The sequence below is a fragment of the Pteronotus mesoamericanus genome, unplaced genomic scaffold (assembly GCF_021234165.1).
Source record: "Pteronotus mesoamericanus isolate MK-2021 breed Mesoamerican mustached bat unplaced genomic scaffold, CSHL_Meso_final scaffold_31, whole genome shotgun sequence".
NCBI classification, from domain to species: Eukaryota; Metazoa; Chordata; class Mammalia; order Chiroptera; family Mormoopidae; genus Pteronotus; species Pteronotus mesoamericanus.
Window position 1 is genome coordinate 1,808,330 of NW_026555312.1, and position 23,515 is coordinate 1,831,844.

The 23,515-nt window shown below is 34.3% G+C and overlaps 1 protein-coding gene and 1 pseudogene across 1 annotated transcript in view; one reads left to right on the forward strand and one right to left on the reverse strand.

Annotated features, from left to right (window-relative positions):
- PKN2 (protein kinase N2) overlaps nucleotides 1–23,515 on the forward strand; it is a 127,038-nt gene that overhangs the window by 83,499 nt on the left and 20,024 nt on the right. Inside the window, exons 7-15 of the mRNA XM_054592089.1 lie at nucleotides 313–498; nucleotides 2,147–2,256; nucleotides 19,374–19,517; nucleotides 19,828–19,903; nucleotides 20,472–20,646; nucleotides 20,874–21,000; nucleotides 21,474–21,604; nucleotides 21,689–21,764; nucleotides 21,843–21,934. Of these exons, the coding sequence (XP_054448064.1) occupies nucleotides 313–498; nucleotides 2,147–2,256; nucleotides 19,374–19,517; nucleotides 19,828–19,903; nucleotides 20,472–20,646; nucleotides 20,874–21,000; nucleotides 21,474–21,604; nucleotides 21,689–21,764; nucleotides 21,843–21,934 (1,117 nt within the window). The remainder of the gene's footprint in view (nucleotides 1–312; nucleotides 499–2,146; nucleotides 2,257–19,373; nucleotides 19,518–19,827; nucleotides 19,904–20,471; nucleotides 20,647–20,873; nucleotides 21,001–21,473; nucleotides 21,605–21,688; nucleotides 21,765–21,842; nucleotides 21,935–23,515) is intronic.
- LOC129085801 (uncharacterized) lies at nucleotides 1,403–1,561 on the reverse strand (annotated as a pseudogene).

The window sequence follows — 23,515 nt, forward strand, 5'->3', positions numbered from 1 at the left end:
ATTCTTCCATGTAATTATAGAAATGAGTATTCAGATATACAGAAGGTTATGCAACTTGCTTTATTTTATGCCCTACAGACATTATTTGGGAGGTGCTCTTCTTTCTATAAAATTTCTAAGAGTTGATTTAAGATTTTTGAATAGGTTCCACTAATTAAAATAGGAAAATGTTAGTTACCTCACAGATCCTCTGGGAGAAGAGGTTTTGCTATTTTAGCAGATCCTCCTTCACCATTTCTAAGTAGGTAACAAAGATATAGTTTTATATATTAAAAATTGATGTTCTATTTAATATTTTTTTAATGCTAACAGGTACTTTGGAAGTTCGTCTTATGGGCTGTCAAGATATCCTAGAGAATGTCCCTGGAAGATCAAAAGCAACATCGGTTGCTCTACCTGGTTGGAGTCCAAGTGAAACCAGATCATCTTTCATGAGCAGAACGAGTAAAAGTAAAAGTGGAAGTAGTCGAAATCTCCTAAAAACGGATGACTTGTCCAGTTCAGTAACCAGATTTATTTTTTTAATCATATAACAAATTAAAGGGCTTATACAGAGGACTTGGTATTGGGAATAGGGTAGAATGGGGAGAGTCAAGGTTGTACCAAAAAAAAAAAACTTTATAATTTTCATAATTTAACTTTAAAATATTAAAAGCTGTAATGATAGGAAAATGAAAAAGCCAACAATATTTACTTTGTTGAAAATATATTAGAAAACTGAGTGACATTTAACATTTGTTTTTTTGGAAGAATGAGCATCACTCTTTATGCCAAACTAAAAGTGTACAGAGGCTATGGGATTTGTCACATCTCAGTTCTTTTAATGATTAATGATATAATGACACTTGGAAACCAACATTGAATTTCTTATAACTAACCACTGGATCAAGTATGTTTACTAAGATTGTAGCCCACTATCCCAGTAGCATGCTGAAATGGGGGAGCAGGTGAAGGTGGTAAGAGTAAAACACAGGGTCCAGTGTAAGTGACACCTGCTTGAATGTGGTTGGTAGGGTGGTGATATGGGTGTAATAATTTATAGTTTTAATTTGAATATTTCACCTAAACTGTCGTATGATGTTCTTGAACATGATACTGTTTTTGTTAGAGTTACATGCTTATGATTTTGTAATAAAAAAGGGACATTATTTTTGCTGGGCCCTGTATAACAGGTTTACAAAGCACTTTGGAGATGTTTTAAGTAAAATTATAAACTATGATGCAAATGTGTAACTGGAGAGAAAGGCGCATGACATTTCAACCTAGTACAGAGTAGAAAGATGAGTGTGCCTTTGCTTTTCTGTAAGTAGAGATTTTAGAAAGAATGTGAAAACAAAAAATGTCTAAGGTAACAAATTTTATACATAGCTAATATAGGGAGAGAGAAACTGGATAGTTGTGGGGGTTTTTTTTCATTCACATTCACATGCAATACCAGGTTGATGCATGGCATTGACAGAGCAATCTCCTATTCCATCTCCCTGCTCCAAAAATTATTTTAACATAACACTGATAAGAATAGATATCTACACTTGATCTTAGCCAAAGGCCAAGAAGCAGTGCAGACTCTTTTCAATAAATATGTACAGTACTGTAAATGTACTTTCTCTTACAATGTTTTAATATATTTTTCTAGCTGACTTTATTGTAAGAATACAGTACATAATGCATTTAATATACAAAGTATGCGTTACTTGACTTAATGTTATCAGTAAGGCTTCCATTCAACGGTAGGCTATTGGTAGTTAAGTTTTGGGGGAGTTAAAAGTTATATGCAGATTTTTGACTGTACTGGGGTTCAATACCTCTAACCTTCACGTTGTTCCAGGGTGAACTCTGCAAACATACACACACATATACATTGTGGCAAACAGCTACTGTTACCTGTTGGCCATTTCAGTTACATTCTAATATAAATAAAATAGCCCTTGACATTTTTGTTTTTGTCAAACAGGATAATTTGGGAGTGTCTAGTGATAGAGTATGTATATATAAAACTAAGTATTTTAAGACTGAGAAGCTTCGGTATTGAGTAAGAAAAACCTTATTTTCAAAGGATTGCAAGACTTGTGTTTACATTAAACAGTGGTACTTCTATTTTAAAGGTTTTAAAATATTGAAGCAAGTTTATCAATTGTAATTATAGATGATGTCTGCGCAGTTTTGAAGCTAGATAATACTGTGGTTGGTCAAACTAATTGGAAACCCATTTCCAATCAGTCATGGGACCAGAAGTTTACACTGGAACTAGACAGGGTAAGATGAAAAACTTTTTACTTGAATTTTTACTGTATTCATTTTGAATGTAAAATTTATGTTTCATAAGACTTTGAGAAGTTTTATTTTTAACCGACTAGAAGAACCTAGTATTTTTGACCTTTGTCATCTGTTGAGTCCTAAATCTATCTACCTTATGATAGATGGGAGTATCTGCTGCTGTAGCTTTCAGTTGCGCAGTGATTTGAAAATGTGTAGTTTGAATTAACCTGAAAGGTTAGCAATCAGGCAAGATCTAATAATAAAATATATCTTATTTTAATAATGCACTCTCTAACCACTAAAGTTACCCTTCTGACACACCATTCATAGGTTATATTTTCAAAGCTGTGTTTGAAATGAGCTTTTACGCTTATTCATCCAGCCAGCCCTCTGTGTTTTTCAGTGGCTTTTGTAAATGATGCAAATGGCTAAAATGCAATCTGTAGCCGTAGAGGTTAATCAGTCCGTGGTAAATTTAAATTTATGATGATAAATAACTTTATTATTTAGATTCTAATATATCCATTGGAGTATGGAAAGCATTAAAAATTAATTATAAGTTTATCTAGAAATAAAAGACCACTTTTTTATCATTTAGTATTCAGATTGATGGTGCCTATGTCATTTTAAAAATTACATTTATTAATGAAAGCAGATTTACAGTGCTTAATGATGATACGAGGTGGCAGTTACTGCCCTAGCCTTTACCGTTCCAATTTATAATTTTTTTATCCTCACAGACAGCATCCTAGTCAGGCCCTCATCATTGCTTTTCTTGGTTTCAGTACTGTGTCTGCCACTTAAATGTTTATGTACTTGAGCAAAACACTTAATCTTTTATGTACACCAGTTTCCTTATCTTTAATAAGGAAAGCAGTATCTATATTGCTGAGGTATGCGATGATTAAATCCATGTAAAAATTTTAGAGTAGTGGTACGAGCTCAATTAATGTAAGAACACAAGTAACATTGGCCATATTTACTGATTTACTAACTAATCTCCATGGGTCTGAGAACCAGACAGATCTTTCAGAGAATACTACTTTCATCTTAGCATTCATTCTCTGGCTTAGGATCATTCATTAATTATTATAAAATTATTCATTTAATCAACATACTCATTTATACCTACTGTATTCCATGTACTTTCAGGTGGTAGGTGAGCAGCAAACAATATAAACAGGGTTTCTCAAGGTTCCTTCAAGGAACTTACATTTCATTGGCTTTTCAGTATATATTGGATTAGCTGCTGACTTTATACCATTACATCTGAAACTGTAAGAATCTACTATCTCGGCATGCTCTCTCTCCTGGGAGCCTGCCCACGCCTTTCCCTTCCCCCTCTTATTTCCCCACAGGCATGCATCTCCTAAACTCTAAGGGACCCCACAATACTTACAACCAAGGGAGCAGTGGCCAGTGGCAGCTCATCTTGGGCTAAACCCCTGAACCTGTCTCCAAGGCTTTCTTTTCTCTGACTACCCAAGGAGCCTAAACAGCCTCACCCAGGCTCATTTTTTTTCCGGTCACATTTCTAAAGAGCCAAAGCTGCCCAACTAGGCTCTCTCCTGTTGCTTCTTGTTTCACTGTCTGTAGCTTTAATAAATGTACTCTCAAAATCAAAAAAGAAAACAATCTACCACTCATTTCCCAAATATACCTTTATTTTGATGATTTCAGTTAAAATGATATTGAGGACTTTGAATACTAGGATTTTGAATACTGATTGGTACAGGGATGGGAAACATAGATTGACATCGGATTTGCATGAAGAATGAATTTGAGGGAGGAGAGACTGAAAGCATGTAAATCATGAAGCTACTCTAGTGCTACAACTATAAAATGATGAGAGTTTAAAGTAAAATACAGCAATAGGGATAGAAAGATATAGTAAGAAATGAAGGAAAACTTAGTATGACTTAGTAACTAAGTGGATAAGAGTACAGAGGAAGGAATTTAAAATTTTCAAAGAAAATGATGCCATAGAAGTTAGAAAAGATCAATATTAGAGGGGGATGAATACCTAGTTCTTTGGGTATATAGGTATATGGGTTCTATATACCTAAAGATGTGAAACTGGAGGTTAGGGCTGGATAAGTGGATTTGGAAGTTATCTGATTAGAGATCACAGTGAATGCCAAGTAGATACCATCACTCCATTTATTTCAAAAATAGTTATTGGACATCTTGTATGTACTAATTCAGTTTACAGAGATAATAGATACTGCTATAATGGAACTTGTAAGCTTAATAATCCCTAATTTTCCATTCTGTGACAAGCATCATTGTAGATGCTGGTGATAACTGATCAAAGTATTACTAGTTCAGTTCCCTATATTTATGGACCTTACATTATAATGAATGAAGATAAGTAGTATACAAGTTTTAAAACAGTCTGCAAGTGCAGTGAAGGAAGTAAATGGGGTGGTATAATTAAATGGGGGCGGGGGTTATTTTAACTAGAGTAATTAAGGAAAGCCTTTTTGAGGAGGCTATGTTTAACCTAAGACCTGATGAGTGAAAAGTTGCCAAACTTGCAAAGATCCAGGAAGAGTGTTCTCAGCAGAGGATATAAAACCTAACTTCACGACCACTGCCACCGCCACCCCACCCCACACACACACAAGGTAGTAGAGAACTTGATATGTTATAAGAATAAAAATACTAAGATCAGTGTGATGTAAAATAACAAACCTAGGTAGGTGCTGTATGGCTAGGGTCTTCATAGGCTATATATTGGAAGACAGTTGAGGGGCTTTTAATAGAGGAGTTGACATCATCTGAATTACTTGTGATAAATGATCTGATAAAAATAAGTACCATGTACTACAAAAGCTAATAAAAATAGTTACTAACCCATCATCGGAAATAGTTTGTAAGTAAAAAAACAAAGGTAAAACAACCAAAGAAGCAGTATCCCAAGGTTAGGAGGACAAAGGTTTGCCAGAGAAAAGTTAAAAAAAAACTTTTGAGCTGTATCAGATCATACTTCAGATCCAATAAGCATTCTGAAAGGTTATCCAGTAAAGAATGCTAGAATGGTGAGATGATTAAAATCCTGTTACATTCAAGGAAAATGGGATTTTAAGTCTATTAAAGAGGATATTTAACAAAGATTTGGTAACTATCTTTAAAAAGAATATGTGTAAGAAGAATTAGACTAAGGATAGCAAGAGATTTTTAGTTTGTGTATCAACTCTAATCAGTTGGTAGTGATTTTCTGGAGCTCATTAAGATTTACTGGGAGCATTTTGGTTTTCAGAGAAAATTATACTGATCAGGTAGCAGTGTTTGCCAAATGCTTGGAGGAGGGGCAAGTGGTAAGCTGTAGCACATGTTCCGTCCTTAGATTGACTGTATACTTCGTGGCTGTGGAGGACAAAACAAAAGTCAATGGATGGCAGAATTCATTTCAGTACAAAGAATAATACTGTTAAAAAATGAAACGAGCTGCTATAGGAAAGAGTAAGTTCTCTCAATAAAATTGAGCAATATATAAAAGAGAATGTTAAGGGAATTCTTGTGTCACAGTGGTTACATTTCTAAGGTATCTTTCAATTCTGATATTTTCTCTTTTAGGGCCAGAGAAGTAACATTGTTATATGCTGTACATTAACTGTTTAAATAGTTAGACCAATATAATTCAGTCAGACCCACCAGAAAGAGAAGTACAGTTGAGGTTGTTAGCATGTAGATATGGTCTTCGTGTTTTGTTATATTTGCATCTTCTTCCTAAACTGTGTGAATACATATAAATATTTATGACCATAAAATGTTTCTTCCCGTTTCCATTCATTTTTAATGTTGTAGGTTTTCTCTAATGTTGGCTTTGAAGCCAGAGAGACTGGGTGCATTGTCCATCTGCTACTTACTAGCTATTTGATAGTAAACAATTTATATAATCTTACTCCTGGGCACTTGTTTCACCTTCTCTAAAATGAGAATAAAATATAATCCTCACAGGACTGTTAAGAAGAAAAATTGAGGTAGTGTATACAAAATGCCTCATGTTGCCTGGCACATTTTAACCACTCAGTGATTTTAGTTCTTTCTTTTAGCCCCTGGCTTTGGCATGTGACTATAAATTTGAGTATAATAGAAGAACGTGTTAGGAAATGAGGAATTGAGTGATTGAATGTTACTTGCTTTCACTTCAGAGCTAATTTAAAGTAATTATAGGATTTTCGGTAAGTGATATGATCGAAATGAAACTTAGTAAAGATAATTATTGTTATAGGGAAAATGGCTGGTTAGATTTCTCTTGCAGCCAGGTTACTGTGTTAGAGTTACATATTTTAAATAAAACTTAAAAGTAGTTAAATGTTATGTGATCATTTTATAGTTAAGGAAACTGAGAACCAGAGTACTTAGTTGCATATTAATACATTTCAGAGCTGGTACTAGACTTTGTATCCTAACTGGATGGTAACCTGAATGAGAAAGAAAGATTACAGTGGCACAGAGCAGGAAACAGCAGAAGGTGATGGAAACCTTGAAGAGAGCAAATAGTTTAAAATTACACAAACTATGATGTTAGAGAACTAGAAAGACTGATAACTGTTGATTGGTTGTTCTTTACTTGCAATTGTAATCTTCACCTACAGTTTTTTACTCCATTCTTCCCACTTTGGAGTAATCTTCCCTTTGAAGCTTTGAACATATTGCATGGCTAAGTAAAGCTACTCATCCCTCAGGCCTGCAAGAGCCTACTAGGTCCTTGATATGCATGGTACTTGTCCCTAATTTAATTATAAACTTCTGTGGCAGAAACCACATTCCTTATTGTGCTAAACCACATTCCTTATTGTGCTAACCCCTTCTGTTTACATAGTACATTTTCCTTTTTCATGTACTCTTTACTCTTTCATCTCCTACATTTATAGACTTTATAAAAAATATTTATAGATACATTTATGGAAAATGTTATTTTAAACTGTCTGACATGTTCATGACCAGCATTTTGCCTCAAATGTCAAATTTCTTTTCTACAGCATGCTGAGGAACTAAGTTGTCTGTACTGGTTCTATACTTTTCAAGATATAAGATTCATAGGTCTTTTCAGATCTGTAAGGTACTCTACACATGATATAGATCTCGAATGATCTAGAGAAGTTCAGATTATTTTCCTGGGAGCTCAGGGTTCTACAGAATTGTCTCAGAAGACAGCACGGAGATTTTTTTTTTTTTCTTTTTTTTTTAATTGAGATGCCCAGTAAAATGTCAATTGGAATTTGCCAGTCAGAAAGGAAAAAAGGTTTGAAAATCACTGATCTTATCTAACCCCCTCATTTTATACTTTAATAAGGAAATTATGTCCTAGAGGTTAAATGATTAGCCTAAGGTATAATGTAGAACTCTTAATGAAGTCTACTGATAATATTAATTCTGTGTTCTTTCTGTTCTTACCAGGTTACCCTTTTTACATTTTTGTACAAAATTTGGTCGTTTTTTTTTTTTTTTAAGATTTTTCTTTTTAGATGTTATTTATTTATTTTTAGAGAGGGGAAGGGAGGGAGAAAGAGAGGGGGAGAAACATCAGTGTGTGGTTGCATTTCATGTACCCCCTGCTGGGAACCTGGCCTGCAATCCAGGTATGTGCCCTACACTGGGACTCGAACCAGTGACCTTTTGGTTCACAGGCCAGTGCTCAATCCACTGAGCCACACCAGCCAGGGCTAAAATTTGATCTTTATTAATGTTTACTACACTACAATAGCTATGTAATTTCTCACTTTTCCTGAATTCCTCCAGCTCTCCTGTTATAAAAATTTTAACTCTTCCATGAGAATTTGAAATAAAAGACAAGAGAGTATACTAAACCTTTGTATCTAACTTTTTCCCTTTCACATTTCATTTTTATTAACATGACTACTATAAAAGAGAACAATCCTTATTAATATTAGAAACATGGATGGGCCCTGACCTTAGAACTGAAACTTAGAAAATTTTAGCAGGAATCAGTGTTAAGAGCACAGCGATAGAGAATGTTCACTGGTAAGTGGAAAAGGAGGAAGAAAGGACAGCAGAGAGTGAGAGCCAATATAAAGGTAGTAGGATTACCAGATGGGAAGTAACAGTGAGGCTAAAAGATCAGTGGATATTGAGGTACTACAGAGACAGAGCTAGAATGTTAGGTGGTCAGAGAGGATTCAGACAGCTGAAATTGTGGAAAGATTGCATTTATTGCTGTGATAGTGGGAACAAGAGGCTGGGTTGTAGGATTGAGGACAAGATGATTAGAGAAGAACTCAAGGGATTTTTACTTTTTGTTGGTTTCAAGTTTTCAGAAACGATCTATTTATACCACATTAAAGAATGTTAAAATTGAACCCACTGAAAGCATCCACAGTGATGTCCTCATCCCTATTCCAGAAACTTAAGCTGATATCTGAGAGTGTGATTGGGTGTGCAGTGACATTGTGGGCCCCAGGCCTTGTAAAACTTAAGGCATGGGAGAGAACACACTGTGTGCTTCCATTTAACAGACTGCTTCACAAGAGAAAAACGGAAGGAAGTCTCTCAAATAACTCACACTGGGGCATGAGTAAGAAGGTCGAGGTAGAGATGCAGATTTCAGGGGAGAAGTGAAAATGATTCCTCATAAAAACTAAACTATGGCAGTGAGAAAGATACTCTCCTCCCTATAAAAGGATAAAAATGTATGCCACATATTAATATTGAACAAGTCATAGAATAAAAATACAGAGACATTTTAATTTCCTCCATGCATGAGCTGTCTGACATTGAGCACATTGTTTAATCTGAGGTGCTGTTTTTTAACTTAAAATGTAGCTATAATAATATTTACATTTTCTACATCTCTTTTGCTGATTCCAAATTCTAGTATCAAATGACATGTCACATCCTCCTTTGAGGCTATATGAGTGTCCTGAGACAATGAAATATATTCAAAAAGGTCTGTTGTGTGTTTTTTTTCCTCTCATTTTATTACTTCTTGACCACTGGGTTCTCTGCAGTCCTCCTCACGGACTTTGGTTGGTTCTTCACTCTAATATTTGCCATCATTGTGGAGGATTTAAAAATATCTGTATATCTAAACAACCTATTTAACCTACTGTTATTTCAAGTTTCTTTAAATACTTCAAACCCAGTATACCTTTACTTTTTGTCATTTTAGCAAAGAATTGTTCCGAACTCTTAAATTCAATGAATTCAATGAACTCTTGTAGTACACGTGGTTATGTGGTAAATGTTACTATTGATGTTCCTCTGGTTCTTTTACTTCATTACCACTAAGCTAGATATTTGATACTTCCATTTCTTGATTCTTTAGGAAGTGTTCATCACCCCTTCCAGAGTTTTTTGTACTCTATTTACTCTAAAACGAGTGTTACCATCAGCCATTTTCTTACTGATACCATATATCATCTTTCAAACTTTTCTTCATACCACACCTGCTGTGGAAACCCCCAACAGCAAATCATTTCTACCATTAGTCTAATGATTTGCTGAATGCTGCTGAAATGAATCACCTATTACTGTAAGTTGTAGTTTCTAACTTCTGCTGGACTTATATTTTCATGTCTTTACCTTATTAGTAGCAACTTTTCTTTAACCTAAGTAACTTCTACTCCACCTCAGACCTTGGCTTCTTTTTGGGGGTCATAATTCTATTTTATTGTATTTAAAATTTTTTATTTATATTGTTAATTATTTTTTTTACAGTAGACTTTTGAGGAATAATTATTGCCATTTTAAAGAAGAAACTGCAGTTCTAAGAATTCTATAATTTGCAAAGTGTCCGTCCCCCTCCCCCCCAGTATTTCTAGTACACACCTGGCATCATACATAGTTATCACAGTATTATTGACTATGCTGTACTTTACATCCCCACGGCAGGTTTGTAACTACCAGTTTGTACTTCTTCATCCTTTGACCTCTTTCACCCACTTCCCCAACACCGCTTCTCTCTGGCAATACCAATACCCTCTGTGTGAGTCTGTTTCAGTTTTATTTGTTTATTTATTTTTTTCTTTAGATTGCACATTTAAGTGAAATTATATGGTATTTGTCTTTCTTTGACTGACTTTGCTGAGCATAATACCCTCTAGGTCCATCCATGCTATCGCAAATGGTAATATTTCATTTTTTCTGATGACTAACATTCTATTGTATATATGTCCCACTGCTTTTTTATCCACTTGTCTATTGATGGGCACTTCCATATTTTGCCTGTTATAAATAATGCTGCAGTGAATATAGGGGTGCATATATTCTTTCAAATTAGTGTGTCAGATTTCTTCAGATAAATACCCAGAAGTGGAATTTCTGGGTCATAGGGAGTTCCATTTTTAATTTTTTGAGGAACCTCATACTGTTTTCCACAGTTGGCTGCACCAGTCTGCATTCCCACCAACAATGCATGAGGGTTCCCTTCTCTCTACATCCTTGATAACATTTGTTTGTTTATTTACTGATGATTGCCATTCTGACGAGTGAAGGTGATACCTCATTGTGGTTTTAATGTGCATTTTTCTGATGATTAGAGATCTTGAGCATCTTTTCATATGTCTATTGGCCATCTCTATGTCCTCTTTGGAGAAGTGTCTGTTCAGGACCTCTGCCTATTTTTTTAATTGGGTTGGTTGGTTTTGTTTGTTTTTGGTGTTGAGTACTATGAGTTCTTTATAAATTTTGGATATTAACCATTTATCAAATGTGTCATTGGAGAATATGTTCTCCCATTCAGAGGTTTGGTTTCTTGTTTTGTTGATGGTTTCCTTTACTGTGCAGAATCTTCTTAGTTTGATGTAGTCTCTTTGTTTATTTTTTTTGTTCCTTGACCCAAGGAGATAAGTCAGAAAAAATATTGCTAAAGGAAATGTCAGAGATTTTACTATGTTTTCTTCTAGGAGTTGATATCAGGTCTTACATTTAATTTAGGTCTTTAATCAATTTTGAGTTTATTCCTGTGAATATGGTGTGAGGAAGTATTTCAGGTTTTTTGCAAGTATCTGTTCAGTGTTCCCAGCACTATTTATTGAATAGGCCATCTTTACCCCACTGTATGATCTTGCTGCCCTTGTTAAATATTAATTGACCGTATAGATGTGGGGTGTTTTCCTGGGCCTTCTAAATTGGACCTATATTTCTGTTTTTTATGCCAGTACCATGCTATTTTGATTACAATAGCCTTGTGGTATAGTTTGATATCATGTAGCATGACACCTCCAACTTTGTTCTTCTTTCTCAAGATTTCTGAGACTATTTGGAGTTTTGGGTTTTTTGTGGGGTTTTTTTGTGGTTTATATAACTTTTGGGGTTAATTTTTTCTAGTTTTGTACATCATTGGTATTTTGATGAGGAATTGCATTAAATCTATAGATTGCTTTGGGTACTATGGACATTTTAATGATGTTAATTATTTTTTTGTGAACACAGTATATGCTTCCATTTATTTGTCCCCTCCTTGGTGTTTTTCATTAGTATCATAATTTTCTTTGTGCAGGTCTCCTACCTCCTTGGTTAAATTTATACCTAGGAATTTTTTTTTAATGCAATATAAAGGGGATTGTTTTCTTACTTTCCCTTTTTGATAGCTTATTATTGGTGTATAAAAATGCTACTGATAGCTGAATATTAATTTTTTTTTCTTGCTACTTCACTGAATTCATTTAATAGTTCTAGTAGTGTTTGGTAGACTCTTTACGGTTCTCAACATATAGTATTATGTCATCTGCAAATAACTAATTTTACTTTTTCCTTTCCAATTTGGAGCCATTTATTTGTTCTTTTGGTCTGATTGCTGTGGCTCAGACTTCCAGTACTGTGTTGAGTAAGAGTGGTAACAGTGGATATCTCTGTCTCATACTTGATCTTAAGGGAAACACTGTTAGCTTTTCCCTATTGAGTACAATGCTGGCTGTGTTTGTCATATGTGGCCTTTACTATGTGGAGACATGTTTTCTCTATTCCCACTTTACTGAGAGTTTTTATCATAAATGGATGCTGGATTTTGTAAAATGCTTTTTCTTTTTCTATTGATGTGATCACTTTGCTTATGTGGCATATCACTTTAATTGGTTTGCGAATGTTGTACCAATCTTGCATCCCAAGAATGGGATCATGTTGTACAATCTCTTTCCTGTATTTCTGAATTTAGTTTTCTCATATTTGTTGAGGATTTTTGCATCTATGTTCATCAGGGATATTAGTATGCAATATTCTTTATTTGTCATGGCTTTATCCGATTTTGGAGTCAGGATAATGCAGGTCTCATAAAATGAATGTGGGAGTCCTCCCTCACCTCTTGTATTTTTTAGAATACTATAAGAATAGATGTTTGTCTTAAAATGTTTGGTGAAATTGGCCTGTGAAGCCATGACTTTTGTTTTCTGAGACTTTTTTGCTTTACTGCATCGATTTTATTAGTTGTAATCAGTTTGTTCATATTTTCTGTTTCTTCATGAGTTGGTTTAGAACATTGTTTCTAGGAATTTATCCATTTCTTATAGACTGTCCAGTTTGTTGGCATATAGTTCATAATATTTTTTATAATTCTCTGTATTTCTGTGGTGTCAGTTGTTACATCTCTTTCATTTCTGATTTGTATTTGGGATTTCTCTTTCTGAATTAAGTCTGGTTAATGGTTTTTCAATCTTGTTTATTTTTTCAAAGAAACAGCTCTTGTTTTAATTGGTCTTTTGTATTTTTTCAGCTCTATTTCATTTACTTCTGGTCTGATCTTTATTATTTCTTTCCTTCTACTGACTTTTGATATTTTTTTCTTTTTCTTCTTCTGGGTTTTTTGTTTGTTTGTTTGTTTGTTTGTTTGGTTAGATTACTTATTTGAGATTTTCCTTGCTTCTTGAGGTAGACCTGTGTAGCTATGAATTCCCCTCTTATGCCTGCTTTTGCTCTACCCCATAGATTTTGTGTTGTTCTGTTTATTTTCATTTGTCTAAGGTAATTTTTAATTCTTTCTTGATTTCATTGTCAACCCACTCATTGTTTAGTAACATGATATTTAGCCTTTATGTGTGTGTGTGTTTGTTTTTCAGGGGGTTTTTTGTAATTGATTTCTAGTGTCATTCCACTGTGGTCAGAAAGATGCCTGCTATGATTTCAGTCTTCTTGAGTATATTAAGACTTGTTTTGTGTCCTATCCTATGGTCTGTTCTCAGAAATGTTCCATGTGAATTTGAAGAGAGTGTACATTCTACTGCTTTGGAGTACAATGCTCTGAAAATATCAAATTAATTTGGCAGTAAGGCCATTTGTTTCTTCTTTGATTTTTATGTCTGAAAGAACTATGCACTGGTGTCGATGGGATATTAAAATCCCCTAGTATGACTGTATTACTGTCAGCCTCTACCTTTATGTCCATCAAGAGTCACCTTTTATATTTGCATGCTTTTATGTTGGGCACATAAGTGTTTACAAAGGTTATGTTCTCTTGTTGGATTGAGTTCTTTATCATTACATAATGTCCTTTTTTGTTTCTTATTATAGGCTTTGTTTTGAACTGTCTTGTCTGATAAGTGTATTGCTACGTCACCTTTTTTCTTTTTTAATTTCCATTTGCATAAAACATCTTTTTCTGTCCTTTTACTTTCAGTCTTTTTATCTTTTATTCTGAGTAGATCTCTTTTAGAAAGTGTACATATATATGTATCTCATTTTCTTATCCATTCAGCTACTGTGTGTCTTCTGGTTGGAGCATTTATGCCATTTACCTTTAAAGTGATTATTGATAGATATGTATTTATGCCTCTTTATTTTTATAACTATGTTCCTCTTGTCTTTTCTTATTTATTTTTAGAGAGGGTAAAGGAGGGAGAAAGAGAGGGAAAGAAACATCAGTGTGTGGTTGCCTCTCACGCCGCCTCGCCCCCCCGCCCCGCCCCCGCCCCCCCCCCAAACCTGGCCTGCAACCCAGGCACGTGCCCTGACTGGGAATCAAACTGGTGACCCTTTGGTTCGCAGGCCTGCATTCAGTCCACTGAGCCACACCACCCAGGGCCTCTTGTTTTTTCTTTTTTCCCTTCCTCTTCCTAAGGAAGACCCTTTAACATTTCTTGTAATAGTAGTTTGGTAGTAATGAACTTCTTTAGTTCTTCTTGTCTCAGACGTTCTTTATTTCATCGTAAATGTAAATGATAGCCTTGATGGGTAGAGTAGTCACAGTTGTTGGTACTTGCTTTCCATGTCTTTGAATATTTCATGCCAGTTTGTTTTGGCTTGCAAAGTTTCTGTTGAGAAATCAGCTGTGACACTCTTACTGGCGCTCCCTTTTAGGTAACTAACTGCTTTTCTCTTGCTGCTTTTAAGATTCTCCCTTTGTCTTTATCCTTTGTTATTTTAATTATAGGTCTTGTTGTGTGCGTCTTTGGGTTCATCTTATTGGGGATTCTCTCCTCTTTTCCTGGATTTTTATGGCTATTTCCTTCCCCAGGTCAGAGAAGTTTTCAGTCATTATTTTTTCAAGTAGATTCTCGATACTTTGATCTTCCTCTTCTCCTAGTACCCCTATGATGCAGATATTGTTATGCATCATGGTGTCTCAGAGATCCCTTAGGCTATCCTTATTTTCTTAATTCTTTTTTCTTTTTGCTGCTCTGATTGGGTGTTTCTGGCTGTATTGTCTTTCAAATGGCTGATTCGGTTCTCTGCTTCATTTAGCCTCCTCTTGATGACTTCTAGTGTATTCCTCATTCTAACTGGTTCTTTACAGTTTATATGTCCTTTATATCATTTACTGTCTCTTTGTTTAAGTCTCACTGGGTTCATATATTCTCCTAAGTTCCTTGAGCATCCTTATAATCAGTGTTTTGAACTCTTATCTGATAGCTAGCTGGCTTGCCTCCATTTCTTTTAGTTGTTTTCGGGGGGCTTCTCTTTTTTTCTTTTCGAGCATGCTTCTTTGTTTACCCATTTTGGCAGTGAAACTTCTGCTGTAACAGATTCTGAACAAGACACATTGCATATAATGCTTTGTGTAATCCTGTCAATAATCCTGTGAGATCTGTACAGTTATTACTGTTTTGGGATTACTGACTTGAAGCAACTTTATTCAGGCCACTAAGCTTTGGGAATCAACACGTGTGTGACACCAAAGCCAAGCCTATCTGAAGCCAAAGCCTATGTTCTTCATAATAGTAGGTTAACTTGTCTCTTTGTTCCCAATTCATCCTTCTGCTAGTGTAGATTTTCTTAAGTGCATATCATTATCATCATCACTATTATCATAGCTCACATTTATTAAGAAGTAGTTACTAACTAAAGATGTTTTGTACAAAGGAACACCATCAACAAACTGGAAAGGCAACCTCCAGAATGGGAGGAAATATTTGCAAATTATCTGATAAGGGATTAATATTCAAAATCTATAAAGAACTCACAGAACTCAATAGCAAAAAGCAAACAGTCCAGTTTAAAAATGGGCAGAGAAATGACTAAAAAGTGTTTAACATCACTAATCATCAGCAAAATGTAAATCAAAACTACAATGAGATATCATCTCATACCTGTTAGAATGTCTGTCATCAGAAAGAGGAGATAAGCGTAGACTAAGATGTAGGAAAAAAACTCTTGTACACTGTTGGTGGTAATGTGAATTGGTACAGCCACTATGAAAAACAGTATAGAGGTTCCTCAAAAATTAAAAACGAAACTACCATATGATCCAGAAATTTTACTCCTAGGCATATATCCAATGGAAATAAAAACAGAATATTGAAAAGAGATCTGCACTCCCATGTACATAGCCAGAATGATTCACAGTAGCCAAGATATGGAAATAATCTTAACATTCATCAACAGATGAGTGGATAAAGAAAGTGTTATATATTACATTCCTCCCCCCCAAACACACACACACACATATTATTCAGCCATGAAAAAGGAAAATGCTGCTGTTTGCAACAGCATAGATGGACCTTGAGGACTTTATGCTAAAAAGCCAGCTCGAGAAAGACAAATACTACATGGTATCAGTTTATATGTAGAATCTAAAACCAACCAAACAAACCAGAGAGTAGAAAGTGTTTACCAGGGATTGGGAGGGTAAGAAGATGTTGGTAAAAAGGTATAACTTCCAGCTATAAGATGATTAAGGTCTAAACATCTAATGTATAGCATAGTGACTATGCCTAATAACATTGTATTGTCTAGTCTATTAGCAAAGAGACTAGAATTAAATGTTTTTACCAAATATATATTTTCTGTATAATATATTCTTACCAAATTGATTTTTATATATTTATATAGTATATATAAAATATTTTAGGTCATGGACATATTAATTAACTAGATAGGAGGAATCCTTCCAGAATGTATACATGTATCAAATCATTACAGTGTACCCTTTAAGTATTTTTATTTCATTTTTATGTAACCTGCTACTTACTAATGGGATATGTCAGACTGTTGTATATGATACAATTTTTCAAAGCTTAGAATTGGACATTGCACCCTTATGTCCTGTTTCTATGGTAAAAATCAGTGGTTGGAACCCAATTTAGCAAAGATGTGATAGCATCAAAAGGAATGTGGTATGTTCTGATGTTGACTATTTCTTATGGTGTCCCACAGATTCACTGTGTTTCCTTTGTAAAGTTAAATATCTCCATTGCCCTAGACCTTCTCAAGAACAGCTTGGGAACTTCTGTCTTCTTTGTGCTTCAGTTCTTTTTATGCTAGATGGTTTTTTTAAATCGCAGCGCATGTTTTAAGTTGTTGCTCTCCTCCTCCAATATATATGGCTGATTCAATGTCTCTTGCCCTTTTATATTTTCTTTTGGGCCTTGTAGAGACTTCAAAAAAAAACATTCAGATTTCTTAGGTCTACCAGAGTTTTCTCTTTGATCCTATGTTCAAGTTCATGATGACAAAATGAAACACTAGTTGGGACAGTTTGCCAGTACTGCCAATCAGTACTTAGTTCATATTATTCAGCTATTTTGGTGATTTGTTACTCTTAAAGTTTGACATTATCTACAAACATGCCCATGCTTTTCAAAAACTGACCTACTTTGTCTGCAAAGTTGCCAGCAAATGAGTAGTTAACACTAGCAGCTTAAATTTAATGGCATCTACTTATATAGAAGATACTTGGCTTTTCAGACGCTGTATCCCTGCTTTACCCATCCAAATCACACTGGATGCTAGGGTTTAAAGTAGAATTGGGGTTCCATGAAACAGTGTTATGATTACGGACATAAAGTATCTTAACTCTGCTCTAGATCACAGCTATCACCCCCTTAAATTGTGTAGAAAATGATACTCTCAGGGAACAGTGCAAAGTAACAAAATTTGAAAAGCTTTATACCAAAAACCTCAGTATAGAACTCCAGGAAAACTAGCCTATGGCTTTGAGATGCCCTCCCATCCCACATCTCAGGTCTTTCTAACATACTTTCAGTTTGAAGCATGGAATAAAGAGACAGGATAGAGAAATGAGCCTATGTGAGTTTTACCAGAGTGGCTAGAATAAATACAAAAGAGGTGGTTGAACCTGTCATCCAGAGAAAGATACAACATTACCATTTTAGCAGTGTGAATGTATAAGAACTTTTAACAGGTATTCCATCCCCAGCATCTATATCCCTGGCATGTGCTGCTCTATAACAAGTCTTACTCCCTGATATAGTGGAGGAAGATAGGAGAAAGTATGCCTCTCCTTCTGTAGTCTAAAACAATATGGTCTAAATGATCAGTCCCTGGTTTAATTATTCATTCCATTTATTTCCCAAAATAATTGTTTCCAAAATACTTAAGCTTTTAACTTGAATGGACTATTACTATAGTATTCACACCCACCACTTTTATATACCATTTGCTGACCTTAAAATAATTACACTCATACTTCTCCCTCTGTGACAAGTATTTTCTCCCATAGAAAATATCAGAGAAAAAAAGTGAGGTAGAGGCCCTAGGCTCACATATTCACTGTCATAGATTTCTTTGTCTACTCCTTTTCCTTATTGACTATGAGACCCTCTAGCACATTGTGTCTTGAATCAGTTTTTTCATGTTCTATTTCTTATTAGTGTTTTCTGTTTTCATTTGCATCACCTAATTTTCTTTAAAGTCAAAAAGTCAAAATACTTTTTTATTGGATATACTAAGATCTTAAATAAGATGCATAAGTTCATAAATTTAAAGTTGTCATTTGAAAGAAGTAAAATAAAGAAGTATTACTTTGTTGATCCTAAAGGGAAAAACAGTCTGTTGTGCATGGCGCAAAATCCTGAAAAACAAAATAATAAAGAAGTGCAGTACTTTATCATTAAAATGTATGTAGATTATAACATATATAGAGAGGTCAGTTATGGCCTGGGACCTTGTCCCAATTTATAAGCTGTATTCTTCTAGTACATTTAATAACTGTTAAAACCGTAAATACGTTTTTTTATGTAAGCATCATTTTTAATGACTATAGAGTATTCCCCATATTAATGTGGTATAATATACTTAGCCCTGGTTTTTGGATATTCAAGTTCTTGCTTTATGCTATTTTTTTGTTGTTGTAACAAATGAACATCTTTTTATATAAATCTTAGTATGATTTTCCCTTTTTGTCCGTACCTCCTAAAGGCCCCTGCTATCACTTGTCCTATTACCCAGTGGTATTCTTTTGAACATTAAGGGACCTAATGTTCTTAAAATACTACGCACAGTGTGTGGCACACTATAAGTACAGAGTAACTACTGTTCACAGTCTTTCTCGGACTCGACATTGACACCTGTGCCTTACTTCCTTGTCTCAGTGCATGCTTTGAGGTGTACACTGAGTCCTTTTCGCAATATTACAGCAAGTGATGCCAAGTGGAGGAGGAAAATCTGAAAGATTACAGCTGTAAGATGGGAGTTTCTGTAGTCATTTATTTGTATTGGCTGTTTCCAGTTGTGTATTCTTTATATAAAAGGAATGTCTTAGATGGATATTGTCAGAATATAAATTCCTTCTTTGAGTTAAAATGTATACATTTGTTAATAATGTAAAAAGAAATATTGAAGAGCACTCTTTAAAATAGTGCAATCATTGTGTGCGTTATTTTTGTTTATTGCATTTGTATTTTATATGTTTGTGATATTTCATTCACATGTGTCCAATGATGTCTTCTCTGTTTTATTTTTTAAAATCACCCTAGTCACGTGAACTGGAAATTTCAGTTTATTGGCGTGATTGGCGATCTCTGTGTGCTGTAAAATTTCTGAGGTTAGAAGATTTTTTAGACAACCAACGGCATGGCATGTGTCTCTATTTGGAACCACAGGGTACTTTATTTGCAGAGGTAATAAACATATTTTATTAACTGTGCTTAAGTACAATTGAAATATATATGTAGGCAGCATGACGTACAAGTCGAAAGAGCATTAGGCTGAACAATAGACAGCTTGAAATCTTGGCTCAACTCTGCCACTGAAAAGGTGTATTTTCTTAAGACAAACAACTTACCCTCTCCAGGTCTATCTTCTCAGAGGGGGTTGGACTACATTATATCTAAGATTCTCTTAAGTTTTCAAAACTTAGAAGTGTAGTGAATTTCATGAACCATAAATCCAGTGCTATATTCATATCAACTTGAATTTTCTTCACTACAGGTTACCTTTTTTAATCCAGTCATTGAAAGACGACCAAAACTCCAAAGACAAAAGAAAATTTTTTCAAAACAACAAGGTAATTACTGAGAAATCAAATACTAAGTGTTTTGGTATTTTTTAAATGTAGAAAATCTATATACTATTTTAAAAGTGACATCCATCTTTGTTTTTCTTATTCACTTATTTCTAACTTTTTATTAAGGAACATTTCAAACATATTCGTAAGTAGAGAGACTAGCACAGTGTACCATCACTCAGCTGCAACAGTAGTCATCACCTGGCCAATTTTGTTTCATCTATCTCATTCACTCACTACTTCCTCAGATTATTTGAAGCAAATACAGACCTCAGGTTGAGTTGTCCTTAACTATTACAGTTAGTATCTCTAAAAGATAAGAATTCTTTTTAAAAACTTAACCACATATCATTACTAGACTTAAAAAAATTTCAACTTAACTTATTTTTAAAACTCTCTTAGCTATTTTGCACTAGCCTTCATAACAAATAGTTAACGATTTTTTAAGGGACAAATTTTGTTTATTCTTAATGAATTGTAAACCAATGAATAGGAATTTTTTAATTATAGCTTTTGGTAACATACAGCAAATTTCTTGTTCTGTTTTCGTTTTTCACAATATCCACAGGCAAAACATTTCTCAGAGCTCCTCAAATGAATATTAATATTGCCACCTGGGGAAGGCTAGTGAGAAGAGCTATTCCTACAGTAAACCACTCTGGCACCTTTAGTCCTCAAGCACCTGTGCCTGCTACAGTGCCAGTGGTTGATGTACGCATCCCTGAACTAGCACCTCCAGCTAGGTATGTGCTAAGATTTTTTAAACATTGCTTTTATAAAATAATTTTTGTGACATTTGTATCTATTGATTATAGTGGACCTATTAAAAATCTCATTTTTTCCAAATAGCATTGTGAAATTAGTGTTCTGCTTGCTGTTAAAGATTAAAATTGTTTGCTTTAATTGTAAAGCTGTTTAAAATACATATTTTTGATAACTGTTTTTGGTGAATTATTTTATCTTCTATAAGTGATTCTACAGTAACCAAATTGGACTTTGATCTTGAACCTGAACCTCCTCCAGCCCCACCGCGTGATACTTCCCTTGGAGAAATAGATGAATCTGCTGAATTAAGAAATTTGGATACACCAGGACAAGTAAGGCGATTTAAACCTTGTATTTTCACCATGTGAATTACCAACAAAAACATTATAGTGAATGAGGTATCCATTTCAATTATTTCAACGTTATCTGTGTTCTTGTGAGTGAAACATAAAAACCTCTGGATGCTCATAGGCTAGTAAAGATAGACGAGGCTGCTTAAGCTGCGAGGAGAATAGGAGCATGGTTGATGGTAGGTAACATATTACCTGAAACACTCTTCATCTTCTGGCTTGGTTAACATGATTTTTGCATATGCATTGAAGATGACAGTATTATGTTAGTTTTTCACATAATTTAGATAAGTACAATATAGAATTAATCTTTGAATGAATATTCAATATCTGAATTTTCTTTCCTCACTAATATTTATATTGACTTTTGACATTTTTACTTTAACTTTATCCTTAACAAGTAAGTTGTTTTCTTGAATGTTTCTGTGATTTCATGAGTATTTAATATTTTACAGGATTCAGAAACCGTTTTTGATATTGAAAATGACAGAAATAGTATGCTTCCAAAATCTCAATCTGAATATGAACCTGATATTTCTCAATCAGACCTAGAATATAGTGGTATCCAAGAACTTGAGGATAGCAGGTAAAGAATATATACACATCTTTGCAACTACATTTTTGGTCTCATATTTTTGCCTTATTTTTAATTGACATTAACTGTTTTCAGATCTCAACAGATGTTTCAGTTTAATCTACAAGACTTCAGATGTTGTGCTGTCTTGGGTAGAGGACATTTTGGAAAGGTAATTTCGTAAATTTTCTTGGAATACCTACCAAAGTAATAACTCAAATGGGAAATAATTATTTCAATTTCATTTTAGGTGCTTTTGGCTGAATATAAACACACAAATGAAATGTTTGCTATAAAAGCCTTAAAGAAAGGAGACATTGTAGCTCGAGACGAAGTAGACAGGTTAGTTTTTTTAAAATAAAATGGTTTATTTTTATGAAATTGTGACTCAATGTCATGAGAATTCATGTGTATATTACAACAGCAAAACTTCCTGTTTTTGTAATATGTGAGAAAACTATATTTTATATAAGGTAGACAATTAAGTACCATTTTTCTTTTCAGCCAACTCCTCCTTAATGACAATTTACTGGTTAGGGGATACCAAAGAAAGATAATGAAATGTTTAAACTAATTCTATTAAGTTTTTTATACTTGGAGGTATTCAGGTGTTTATATGGAGTAGAACATGTTAGTCTTCTGTGGTTGGGTGAGGCTATTTCCCATTTCATAAGTCATAAAATGTCATTTATAGATAATCTGCAGTTAACTGAATGGTTAATATACCCTACTTTTTAAAATGCACCTCTAATTTATTTTTTCCTCTATTTCTTAAATGATATTGGTAAGCATAGTATCTTATCTTTCTGGGTTTAATAACTGTAAATTGACATATATACACCTATATATACAATTACTGAAATCCAAGGACTTTGGGAATACTATTGTAATTAGGTCAGCGAATAGTATATTTTTTAGAGTATCTCAAATAGGGTGATTAAATATGGAAAAATTGTATAACAAATAGAATACTTGTTACAAAAGAGGCTTTCATTTGATATGTAGAGTAGTATTTTTATTTATTTTATTTTTTAATTTATTTTTTCCATGAGAAGTAGTATTTTCTTAAATCACTAGTAAGCATGAGTTAATATTAATGGAAGACAGCCCTATATAATGAAAAGAGCCTGGAACTATGAGTGAGAAGTATGACTTACCTAGTTCTGATTGTTTCTTATTAATTAATTATTTGACCCCAGGGTCATTTATTGAGTATATTTGAGCCTCAGTTAATCACCATATTTAAAAAATGAATTTTTTGGTAATACTGGCCCTACTGAATTATAATAAGTGCCGTATAGATATACCAGATTGTTCCCCCCGACCCCATGATATGGGAAGTTCTCAGAATTGGGATAGAGCCTAAAAGATGAGGATTTCCTTATGCACAATTTTTTTTTTCTTTTTAGGTGTGCCCATTTATGTTTTATCTATCTCTCATACTTAATCACATCAAAATAAACTCTTACTTGATATCTAAAACTACTCAGAAAGGATTTTGCTGAAAATTTAGGAACTATTCTGAACATGATATTATTTGATTAGGAGTGCGTGCGTGCGTGTGTGCGTGTGTGCGTGTGTGTGTGTGTGTGTTTTCTATCCTCACCTGAGGACATCCTGATTGATTTCTGTAGAGAGAGGAGAAAGGAAGTAGGGGAGGGGGGCGGGTGGAGAAACATTGATATGACAAACACTGATTAGTTGCCTTTCACTCCTCAACTGGAGCCCAAACCCACAACCTAGGCATGTGCATTGACCCAGGGAATCGATCCTTTGCTTTCGATTTATAGGAGTACGCTCCAACCAACTGAACCACACTGGCCAGGGCTAGAACTATATTTTTATGTTACATAAGTAGTTGGTTAAAGCAAACCTTTCATTGTACTGTCAGTTGGTTTATAATTGCAATAATAATAGAGTCAA